The sequence below is a fragment of the Prionailurus viverrinus genome, chromosome D4 (genome assembly GCF_022837055.1).
Source record: "Prionailurus viverrinus isolate Anna chromosome D4, UM_Priviv_1.0, whole genome shotgun sequence".
Taxonomy (NCBI): domain Eukaryota; kingdom Metazoa; phylum Chordata; class Mammalia; order Carnivora; family Felidae; genus Prionailurus; species Prionailurus viverrinus.
Genome location: NC_062573.1, coordinates 69,106,820 through 69,118,828, shown reverse-complemented (window position 1 = coordinate 69,118,828; position 12,009 = coordinate 69,106,820). Strand labels below are relative to the sequence as shown.

The 12,009-nt window shown below is 35.7% G+C and overlaps 1 protein-coding gene across 6 annotated transcripts in view; it reads left to right on the top strand.

Annotated features, from left to right (window-relative positions):
- The window catches only part of VPS13A (vacuolar protein sorting 13 homolog A), a 266,768-nt gene that overhangs the window by 168,081 nt on the left and 86,678 nt on the right, over positions 1-12,009 (top strand). For all 6 annotated transcript variants that reach the window (XR_007146267.1, XM_047829766.1, XM_047829772.1 and 3 more), the window contains 3 exons: positions 910-1,068; positions 1,231-1,486; positions 2,818-2,978. Coding sequence is in view for 5 of the 6 variants with exons in the window: in XM_047829766.1 (XP_047685722.1) it covers positions 910-1,068; positions 1,231-1,486; positions 2,818-2,978 (576 nt within the window). In the remaining variant the exon portion in view is untranslated. The remainder of the gene's footprint in view (positions 1-909; positions 1,069-1,230; positions 1,487-2,817; positions 2,979-12,009) is intronic.

The following is a 12,009-nucleotide window of genomic DNA, read 5'->3' as shown; positions in this document are numbered from 1 at the left end:
AGCTCAGAACTGCCACGTCCAATGCCTCTAGCATCTTCTTGTACGTTGTTGTCTACCCTGTGTTTCCTTTGTCCTTTGAAGGGTGCATATATATAGAAAAAAGTATTCTATTATTTGTTTCAGATATATTACAATACATTTATGTAATCATAAGAATCAGGGCCTTTAGATGAAATTGTGCTTCAAAACAGGAGACTGAATAATTTCTAGTATGGCTTCCCTCTGAGTAATGATTCTGTCACCTGCAGACAGATTTTCAATGATTGAAAGCCAGTTAATGTAACAACAAAGGTGACTAGCTTAGCATGTCCAACTTTTTGTATTAGATTACTGCACTTATTTTGTACATCTTTCAGATAAAGGACTGGATAAAGGAACTTCTTTGGTGGTTTTTAGATCAGAAGATACGTGGGCAGTGGATCTGTGAATCCTAAAAATTTGTAGATGGTATTGATTTTTAGGAGCTGTAGGACACTATTCTGCAATGTTGTTGGGACTTTCTAAATCCCTGGGTTTCTATTCTTTATTCCATAACCAGTAAACGAAATGACTTCTCTTGCTCTGAGTGCCCATGCGCTACGAAGTGTGTGCTTTTACTTTTGATTCAGATGCCACACGCATTTAGTAATTTTAGTGTGTATTTTTCCTTTTGAATTGTGCTTGCCATTTTACTATCACTGAGGATGAGAACTATTTTTCCTCTAATATTGCCCCTGTCCTGTAAGACCTTAGTTGGCTGATACCCAAGTAATTCCAGTAAGGGAATGGAATTGAAAAAACTTGCTGTCTCTAATGTTATTACTGGGACTTGTCTAGTTTTTTTTTTTTTTTTTTTTCTTTGCAAAATGAGTAATGTGTGTTCCTAGGAACAAATTTCCTTATATTTCTATAATTTGTGTATCATTTTAGATGAAAAAGAAAGCAAAAATGGCTATTGTTGAGTCAGATACCGAAGAAGAAAATTACAAAGTGCCAGAATATAAAACTGTTATCAGTTTCCATTCAAAAGACCAACTAAATATTACGTTATCCAAATGCGGCCTTGTAATGTTAAATAATTTAGCCAAGGTAAGGAAAGAAATTTGAAACCTTAAGTGTTGGTGTAGTCGTCTGAGCTAACCCTTTTTGTTAATTGAATAAGAAGTTTCTTGTTAACTTAGTTGTCTTATGGTCATTAGTGTTCTGTTAGTCATTTTATGTCATTTTATTTACGATAATTCTTCTTGATAGGCATTTACAGAAGCCGCCACTGGAGCTTCAGCTGTCATCATACGGGATCTAGCGCCATTTATGATTTTAAATTCTCTTGGACTTCCGGTCTCTGTTTCACCAAGTGATTCTTTTAGTGTACTCAATGTTCCATTGGCAAGATCCTATGTATTGAAAAATGAAGAGAGTTTAAGTATGGATTATGTGGGAACTAAAGACAATGATCATTTCAATGCAATGACCAGCCTAAGCAGTAAACTCTTCTTTATTCTTCTTAGTAAGTTATAAATTATCTTCCTGGGTCTTTATTTTAAGTTGCATTTTTATTTCCTATTTTACATATTTGTGGTTTTTGCAGGTTTTTTAATCTTCCAAATAGGTTGGGAATTTTGCCTTTTCTTTTGCAGGACTTTGGTTGCTTACTGTCACTATATATTTGTATTGTGAATTGTGACTTCCTTTGTCCACTGCATTTTCCAGGGCATGGTAATTCAGCACTTTTTCTATGCTGGGGAGGAAAAAGATTTGATCTGTTCCTTAACCCAGCTTTTCAGACTGTAGGTGTTGGTATTTGTTGCTTTAACCACATTTAGTATAATTCAGTAATACTCCACTAGTTTTACAGCTGAATGAATTAGAAATAGAGTTTGAATTCACAATGGCACACTGGAATGGTTTTGGAGTTTGTAAATGGTTTATATATTCTGCCTGTTGAGGTTGAAGGTTTTTCTTTTTGTCCTTTCTGATTCTCATTTTCATGAGAAATGAAAGTTAAAAAAAAAATTTAATTGTCATAATATTTATTCATTGTAAAGTTAATTAGTCCCAAAACCTCACCCACACCCCTTTATGAGACTCTGACATTTAAATCATTATGGAGGAGGGAGAGTATTAATTAAGATGTGGGGGAGGGGTACTAAGACTAACGGCTAGTGCTTTTAGTCAGAAAATGATGCTTAACGGTGGCTAGGTTTCAGTTGTAGACCCAGCATTGTCAGTGAATTAATTGTTCTTCTAGCTTTTACCTCATTTGTTTTTGAACTAACATTTTTACAGAATTGGAGGGGTATATAAGTCATACTCCAATAAAATGTATGTATGTATAAAATTTTGTTTAATCAAGTCCTAGACACCATAAAGTATCACACGTTATTGGAATGATGAAAAACTGAAAATTTACAGCTACTTTTGGTAATCGCCAGTGACTGCCTAAAGGTATTAGGCCCTGGTTATGATGACAACAAACCACAATTCAGTACACTTGTATTTTATGACTTGTCTCGTTAGTTAGTTTGAAAACATTTATGTTATTGTCTTAGGTTAAACTACTGAGTGAAAAATTTTTTTCAATTAAAAAAAATTTTTTTTGGTAAAATACTTTGAAGGTTTTAGATGAATGCTTTGGGAATGTATCATGGCTTCTTAAAATACCCCTTGATTGTAGATTATACAAAGAAATCTCTCTTTTTTTATAGTCTTATTATATATAAACTTCAGTGATTATTATTCATGATATTAAAAAATGATCTATCTGGTATTTAGCACTTACTTAAAATTAATATATGATGATTTATAATAAAAACTTACAAACATACATATTCCATTTAGCACCCACTAACCACTCTACTGCTGATAAGATTCCCTTAACAAAAGTGGGACGACGACTATACACCGTAAGACACAGAGAGTCTGGGGTTGAAAGGTCTATTGTTTGTCAAGTCGATGGAGTGGAAGGAAGTAAGAAGGTAACAATTCGTTCTCCAGTGCAGGTACGAAATGATCCATTTTTTTTGTGGGGTCATATTATGCACATTTGTGTGCTAATAAAAAAACTAAAGCTAATTAATACCAAAAGAATATAAACTGCAGTAAAATCATAACTAATATAAAAAAGAATCATTGCCAGTAATTGTGCTACTCTAGTATGAACAGTGGTAGGATTTTGTTCAATACTTCTCATAACTTTTTTTTAGGACTCTTTGTAAAATCTTTTTGGACTGTTACTTTTAAATGCCTCATCAATATTTTGTTTTGGACTTGGTAGTAGTATGTGTACGTCCTTTGATTTTAATTAGAAAATATGGTGAGGGAAAATTTTTACATCTTTATTGAGGTTAAACTGATGTACATCACATATTTAAAGTTGATGAATTTGGGCACAAAATACATCTGTGCAACCGTCATCACAATGAGCATATTTATCACCCCAAAAAGTTAGTCCTCTCTCCCTACTTCTCCATTCTTACGCATCCACTGATAAGTTCCCATTGTGTATTGCACATAGAGAAGCTCATGTAAACAGAGTACAAAAAGGAATAGGACTTCTTTCACTCAGCATAATTTTGCATGTATCAGCTTTTGTGTATTAATGTTATATGCAGTTACATGTTGTTGTTGATTAGTAATCTTTTGAATGGATGTTCCAAATACCATTTTGAATGAATCTTTGTATATGGTGTAAGGGTTGAAGTTTATGTTTTGCCATGTGGCTATTTAGTTGTTCCAACCAAGACTATCCTTTTTCCATTAAATGCCTTGGTGCTTTTGTGCAAAAAAAAAAAAAAAAAAAAAAAAATTGATCATATCGATGAAGTGGGGCGATCATGGGGTTCAGAACTAATGGCCCAGAAAGCATTCTTAAAGACATCGTTGGTGCCAAAAGGTGATTTTATTAAAGCATGGGGACAGGACTCATGGGCAGAAAGAGCTGTGCTGGGGTTGTGAAGAGTAACTGGTTATATACTATGGGCCTGGGGGAATTAGAGTCAAGAGGAAGTTTCTTAAAGGATTTTCCATATGCCAAAGACTCACAGGTTGCTAGAGGCCTAGCTGTTTTGCTAAGGTTGTTTTTCCCTTTAGCAAAACATTAATATTAAGACGGTAGGGAGTTCTTGGGCATTAGGCTATTGATAAGATTGCCCTTTTCTTGGAATTATGCTAAGATATTTGTAAGCTGATGGAGACTCTGTAAGTTTAACCATGTGTTTTCTGTTCTTTGCTTTGTTCTTGGGCAGCCAGGAGTGCCAGAGGAATATCACACATATCTCACTGGGGGAGGGGGAGGAGCTCTGCTAGCTTGTGCTTGGCCATCAGCTTGCCTTATGGTCCCTCATCAATAACTTTGGGGGTTTATTTCAGAACTCTAACATCTATCTCATTGATCTATTTGTTGATCTTTATGCCACAATTACATTGTCTTCATTACCTTTTTATCCTGAGTCTTGAAATCAGGTAGTACAAGTTGTCCTACTTAGTTCATTTTCAAAGTTGTTTTGGCTATTCTGAGTCCATTCTATTTCCATTTAAATCTTAGACTTAGGTTTTCAATGTTGATTGAAAAGTTATGATTAAGTTGGTATTTTTACATATTTCTGATTTTTATTGCTGATAGTACCACTAATTTTTAGTATATGTGCTGCCGAAGCGAGCACATGATAGTACCACTAATTTTTATATTAACCTATATTGTGTAATGTCACTAGATGCACTTGTTGTAGTAGCTTCTTCGTAGATATAGTTTTGATATCCGCAGATAAAGATTTTTCCTTTTTGCTTTCCAATCTGGATATGTATTATTTTATTTTACCTTTACTTCCCTGTTGCACTGGCTAGAACCTCCAGTACAGTATGAATAGATGTTCTGAAAGCAGATATTTTTGCCTGGTTCTCAATCTTAGCAGTATTCATTCTTTCACCATTAAGTTTTGAGTCGCTTTCTTGTAGATGACCTTTCTTAGGTTGAAAATGCTCCCTTATGTTTCTAGTTTACTGAGTTTTGGTCAGAACTGGATGTTGGATTTTGTCCAATGATTTTCTGTGTTTATTAAAAGGGTTTTTTTTTTATGTCTGTTTTTGAGAGAGAGAGAGAGAGAGAGCACGCGTGCGTGAGCGAGCAAGCAAGTGGGGGTGGGGTGCAGAAAGAGGGAGACAGAGAATCCAAAGCAGGCTCCAGGCTGATAGCTCAGAGCCTAATGCAGGGGTCAAACCCATGAACTGTGAGATCACGCCCTGAGCTGAAGTGGGATGTTTCACCAACTGAGCCACCCAGGGGCCCCTACTGTGAAAGGTGTTTTAAAACATACTTAATATGTTGAATTGAATTTTTTTAATTATTGTATTAAATTACAATTGGTTAGATTCAGTATAGTGATTCAACAGTTCTATATATTAGTGTTCATCATGATATGTGTACTCTTAATATCTTAAATATATTTCACCCATCCCCCCACCCACCTCACCACTGGTAACCACCAGTTTGTTCCCTGTACTTGAGTCTCTCTTTTTTTCTTTGTTTTGTTTCCTAAATTCCACATAAGAGTGAAATCATATGGTATTTGTCTTTATCTGACTTATTTCACTTAACATTTAGATTCTGCAGCTCCATAAATGTTGTTGCAAATGACAAGATTTCCTTATTTTTTATGGACGAGTAATGTCACATTGTTTATATATACCACATCTTCTTTGTCCATTCATCTATTGGTGGACACGTGAGTTGCTACCATAATTTGGCGCTTGTATGATGCTACAGTAAACATAGGGGTGCATATATCTTTTCAAATTTGTATTTCTATATTCTTTGGGTAAATAGTAGTGGAATTACCAGATAATGTGGTAATTCTATTTTTAATTTTTTGATAAACCTTCATACTGTTCTCCACAGAGGCTGCATCAGTTTGTGTTTCCATTAACAGTGCACAAGGGTTTCTTCTTCTCTACGTTCTTGCCAACACTTACTGTTTCTTGTGTTTCTGATTTTAGCCATTCTCACAGGTGTCAGGCGATATCTCATTGTGGCTTTGATTTTCATTTCCCTGATGATTAGTGATGTTGGGCATCTTTTCATGTGTCTATTGGCCATCGTATGTTTTCTTTGGAATAACATCTTTTCATCTCATCAGCCTACTTTATAATTAGATTATTTGCTTATTTCTGTTCTGAAGATGTATAAGTTCTTTATATACTTTAGATACTAACCCATTACTGGCTATGTCGTTTGCAAATACCTTCTCCCCTTCACTAGGTTGTCTTTTAGTTTTGTTGGCTGATTCCTTTGCTGTGCAGAAACTTTTTATTTTGCTGTAGTCTCACTATTTTAGTTTTGCTTTTGTTTCCCTTGCCTCAGGAGTCTAGAAAAATGTCGCTAGTGCCAATGTCAAAGAAATTTTTGCCTATGCTCTCTTGTAGGGTTGTTATGGTTTCAAGTCTCACATTTAAGTCTTTGATCCATTTTGAGTTTAGTTTTGTGTATGATGTAAGAAAGTGGTCTGGTTACCTTATTTTTAATTTTTTTTGAGTTTGTTTATTTTGAGAGAGAGAGAGAGTACAGTGATGGGCACAGAGAGGGAGAGAATCCCAAGCAGGCTCCACGCCCAGCATGGGGCTCAATCTCATGAACTGCACGATCATGACCTGAGCTGAAATCAGGAGTCCAGTGCTCTACCTACTGAGCCACTTAGGAGCCCCTGTCCACTTCCATTCTTTTGCAAGTAGCTTGCCAGTTTTCCCAACCCATTTGTTGAAGAGACTGTCCTTTCCCCATTGCACATTCTTGCCTCTTTTGTCATAGATTAATTGACCATATAATTGTGGGTTTATTTCTTGGCTTTCTCTTCTGTTCCATAGACTTACATGTCTGTTTTTGTACCAGTACTATACTGTCATGGATTACTGCAGCTTTGGTATATCTTGCAATCTGTGATTGTGATAGCTCTAGTTTTTTTCTTTTTCGAAAGTGCTGTGGCTACTCAAGATCTTTTGTGGTTCCGTATCAATTTTAGGTTATTTGTTCTAGTTCTATACATTGTGCTGTTGGTATTTTGATACAGATTGCATTATATCTGTAGATTGCTTTAGGTAGCGTCAGCATTTTAACAATATGTTTTCTCCTAGTCCATGAGTAGGGAGTATCTTTCCATTCGTTTTTGTCATCTTCAATTTCTTCTTTCAGTGTTTTATAGTTTTCAGAACACAGGCCTTTTACCTCCTTGATTATAAGTTTATTCCTAGGCATTTTATTATTTTTCGTGCAATTATAAATGGAATTGTTTTCGTAATTTCTCTTTCTGCTACTTCATTATTCGTGAATAGAAATGCAACAGATGTCTGTGTATTGATTTTTTTATCCTGTGACATTACTGAATTCATTTATCAATTCTAGTAGTTTTTCATTGGAGTCTTTACGGTTTTTTATATAGAATATCATGTCATCTGCAAATAGTGAAAGCTTTATCTTCTTTGATTGCAATGGCTATGATTTCTAGTACTATGTTGAATAAAAGTAGTAAGTGTGGGCATCCTTGTCTTATTCCTGATCCTGGGGAAAAGCTTTCAGTTATTTGCCACTGAAATGACATTAGCTGTGGGTTTCCCGTGTATGGGCTTTATTATGTTGAGGTATGTTCCTTCTTAACCAACTTTGTTGAGGGTTTTTATCAGGAATGGATGTTGTACTTTGTCAAGTACTTTTTCTGCATATATTGAAATGATCATGTCGTTTTTACCCTTTCTCTCATTGATGTGATGTACCACTTTGATTGGTTTGTGAATATTGAACCACTTTTGTGTCCCCAGAATGAATCCCACCTGATCATAGTAGATGATTTTTCGCCATGCATTATTGGATTCAGTTTGCTAATATTTCGTTCAGGACTTTTGCATCTATGTTCATCAGAGATATTGGCCTGCAGTTCCCTTTTTTGTTGTGTCTTTATCTGGTTTTGGTTTCAGTGTTATGCTGGTGTAATAGAATGCATTTGGAAATTTAATTTCCTCTTTTATTTTTTGGAATAGTTTGAGACGAACTGGTATTAACTCTTCTTTAAATGGTAGAATTGACCTGTGATGCCATCTTGTTTGGAGCATATAAAAAAAAATTTTTTTAAATGTTTATTGTTGAGAGAGAGAAGGAGAGAGAGAAAAAACATGTGAGCGGGGGTGGGGCAGAGAGCGACAGAGACACAGAATCTGAAGCAGGCTCCAGGCTCTGAGCTGTCAGCACAGAGCCTGACACAGGATTGAACCCACAAACCATGAGATCATGACCTGGGCTGAAGTCAGATGCTTAACTGACTGAGCCCTGTTAGGGTGTTTTTAATTCCTGGTTCAGTTTCAATAGTGGTAATTGGTCTATTCAAATTTTCTGTTTCTTCCTGCTTCAGTTTTAGTAGGTTATATGTTTCTAGGAATTTATGCATTTCTCCTAAGTTGTCCAGTGTGTTGGCATAGAATTTTTCATAATATTCTCTCATGATCCTTTGTACTTCATAATCCTTTGTACTTCTGAGGTGTTGGTCGTTGTTTCTCTTCTTTCATTACTGATTTTGTTCATTTGAGTCCTCTTTTTTTTGGTAAGTCTGCCTAACAGTCAGATTTTGTGGATTTTCAAAGAACCAGCTCCTGGTCTCATTGATTGGTTCCTTTTTTTTTTTTAAATTTCCTTCCTTCACTCATTTGGGGTTTTGTTTGTTCTTTTTGTAGCTTTTTTTGCTATAAGCTTGCATTTTCTTTTGAGATTTGTCTTGCTTCATGAAATAGGCCTGTATTGCTATAAACTTCCCTCTTAGAACAGCTTTTGCTGCATCCCAAGGATTTTGGACCTTTGTGTTTTTGTTATTATTTGTCCTCATGTTGATTTTTATTTCTTCTTTGATTTCTTGGTTGACCTATTCATTGTTTATAGTAGCATGTTATTTAACCTTCATGTATTTCTCTTTTTTAAAAATTTGTTATTGTTTTAAATTTACATCCAAATTAGTTAGCATATAGTGCAACAATGATATCGGGAGTAGATTCCTTAATGCCCCCTACCCATTTAGCCCATCCTCCTTCCCACAACCCCTTCAGTAACCCTCTGTTTGTTCTCCATATTTAAGAGTCTCTTATGTTTTGTCCCCCTCCATGTTTTTATATCATTTTTGCTTCCCTTCTCTTGTGTTCATCTGCTCTGTGTCTTAAAGTCCTCACATGAGTGAAGTCATATGATATTTGTCTTTCTCTGACTAATTTCACTTAGCATAATACCCTCTAGTTCCATCCACATAGTTGCAAATGGCAAGATTTCATTCTTTTTGTTTGCCGAGTAATACTCCATTGTATAGATATACCACATCTTCTTTATCCATTCATCCATCGATGGATGTTTGGGTTGTTTCCATACTTTGGCTATAGTTGAGAGTGCTGCTATAAACATTGGGGTGCATGTGTCCCTTGGAAACAGCACACCTGTATCCCTTGGATAAATAGTAGTGCAATTGCTGGGTTGTAGGGTAGTTTTTTTTTTGTTTTCTTTTTGTTTTTGTTTTTGAGGAACCTCCATACTGTTTTCCAGAGTGGCTGCCCCAGTTTGCATTCCCACCAGCAGTGCAAAAGAGATCCTCTTTCTCCATATCCTCACCAACATCTGTTGTTACTTGAGTTGTTAATGTTAGCCATTCTGACAGGTGTGAGGTGGGATCTCATTGTGGTTTTGAGTTGTATTTCCCTGATGATGAGTGATGTTGAGCATTTTTTCATGTATCAGTTGGCCATCTGGATGTCTTCTTTGGAGAAGTGTCTATTCATGTCTTTTGCCATTTCTTCACTGGATTATTTGTTTTTTGGGTGTTGAGTTTGATAAGTTCCTTATAGATTTTGGATACCAACCTTTTATCTGATAGGTCATTTGCAAATTATCTTCTTCCATTCCGTCATTTGCCTTTTAGTTTTGCTTATTGTTTCCTTCACTGTGCTGGAAGTCCCAGTAGTTCATTTTTGCTTTTGTTTCCCTTGCCTCTGGAGACATGTTGAGAAAGAAGTTGCTGCAGCCAAGATCAAAGAGGTTTTTGCCTGCTTTATCCTCAAGGATTTTGATGGGTTCCTGTCTTACATTTAGTCTTTCATCCATTTTGAGTTTATTTTTGTGTATGGTATAAGAAAGCATGTCGCTGTCCAGTTTTCCCAGCACCACTTGCTGAAGAGACTGTCTTTATTCCATTGGATATTCTTTCCTGCTTTGTCAAAGATTAGTTGGCCAGACATTTGTAGGTCCATTTCTGGGTTCTCTATTCTGTTCCATTGATCTGAGTGTCTGTTTTTTTTGCCAGTATTTGTATTTTTCCCAGATTTTTTCTTGTGGTTGATTAGTTTCATGGCATTGTGGTCAGAAAAGATGCATGGTATGATTTCAGTCTTTGTGAATTTATTGACATTGATATTGTTTTGTGGCACTGTGTGATATATTCTGGAGAACGTTTCATGTGCACTTGAAAAGAATGTGTATTCTGCTGTTGTATGATGGGATGTTCTGAATATATCTGTTAGATCTGTCTCTTCCAATGTGTCATTCACAGCTGCTATTTTCTTTTTGATTTTCTGTTTGGATTATCTATCCATTGATGTAAGTGGGGTGTTAAGGTCCCCAACTATTACAGTATTACTATCAATTGCTTAATTTATATTTGTTAATAGGTGCTTAATGTATTTGGGTTCTCCCATGTTGGGTGCATTACTATTTACAGTTATATCTTGTTGGCTTTTCCCCTGTGCGATTATATAGTGTCTTTCTTTGTCTCTTGTTACAGTCTTTGTTTTAAAGTCTGTTTTGTCCAGTGTAAGTGTTGCTATCCTGGTTTTCTTTTCACTTCCATTTACATGATAAATGCTTTTCCATCCTTTCATTTTCATTCTGTATATGTCTTCATGCGTGAAACACATCTATTGTAGGTAACATATGGATGGATCTTGCTGTTTTATCCATTCTGTTGCCATGTGGCTTTTAACTGCAGCATTTAGTCTAGTTACATTCAAAGCAGTTAATAGGTATGTACTTAATGCAGTTTTGTTAATGGGTTTATGGTTGTTTTTGTAGTCCTTCTATTTTCCTTTTTTCTCTTCTCTCTGTAGTGATATACTTGGATTCCTTTCTCTTTATGTTTTACATATCCGTTATCAGTTTTTGATTTGTAGTTACCACTAAATTTATTTATGACATCTTATGCATATATCAGTCTATATTATGTTGATAGTCTCTTAAGTTTGAACTCATTTTAAAAGCGCTTTAACTCTTGTCTCCCCCTCCCACGTTTTAAGTATGTGAGTCATACTTTATATTATTTTCGAATCACTTAATTTTACTGTTTTTGTGCTGCTCTTACTCTTCCTTATGGTCTTTCTTTCCCACTCGGAGTCCCATATAACATTTCTGGTAAGTCTGAGTACTGGTGATGAATTCGTTTTAACTTTTTTTTTTTAATCAGGAAAATTCTTTTTTTTCCCCAATATATGAAATTTATTGTCAAATTGGTTTCCATACAACACCCAGTGCTCATCCCAACAGGTGCCCTCCTCAATACCCATCACCCACCCTCCCCTCCCTCCCACCCCCCATCAACCCTCAGTTTGTTCTCAGTTTTTAAGAGTCTCTTATGCTTTGGCTCTCTCCCACGCTAACCTCTTTTTTTTCTCCCCCGCTTCCTCTCCCCCATGGGTTTCTGTTAAGTTTCTCAGGATCCACATAAGAGTGAAAACATATGGTATCTGTCTTTCTCTGTATGGCTTATTTCACTTATCATAACACTCTCCAGTTCTGTCCACGTTACTACAAAGGACCATATTTCATTCTTTCTCATTGCCACGTAGTAATCAGGGAAATTCTTAATCTCTCATTCTATTCTGAATGATAATCTTGCTGGATAGAGTATTCTTAGTTGCAGGTTTATTCTTTCAGCGCTTTAAATATATCACCACTCTTCTGTGGCCTGCAAAATTTCTGCTGAAAAATCAGCTGATAGCTTTATGCGGTTTCCCTTGTATGTAACTGTT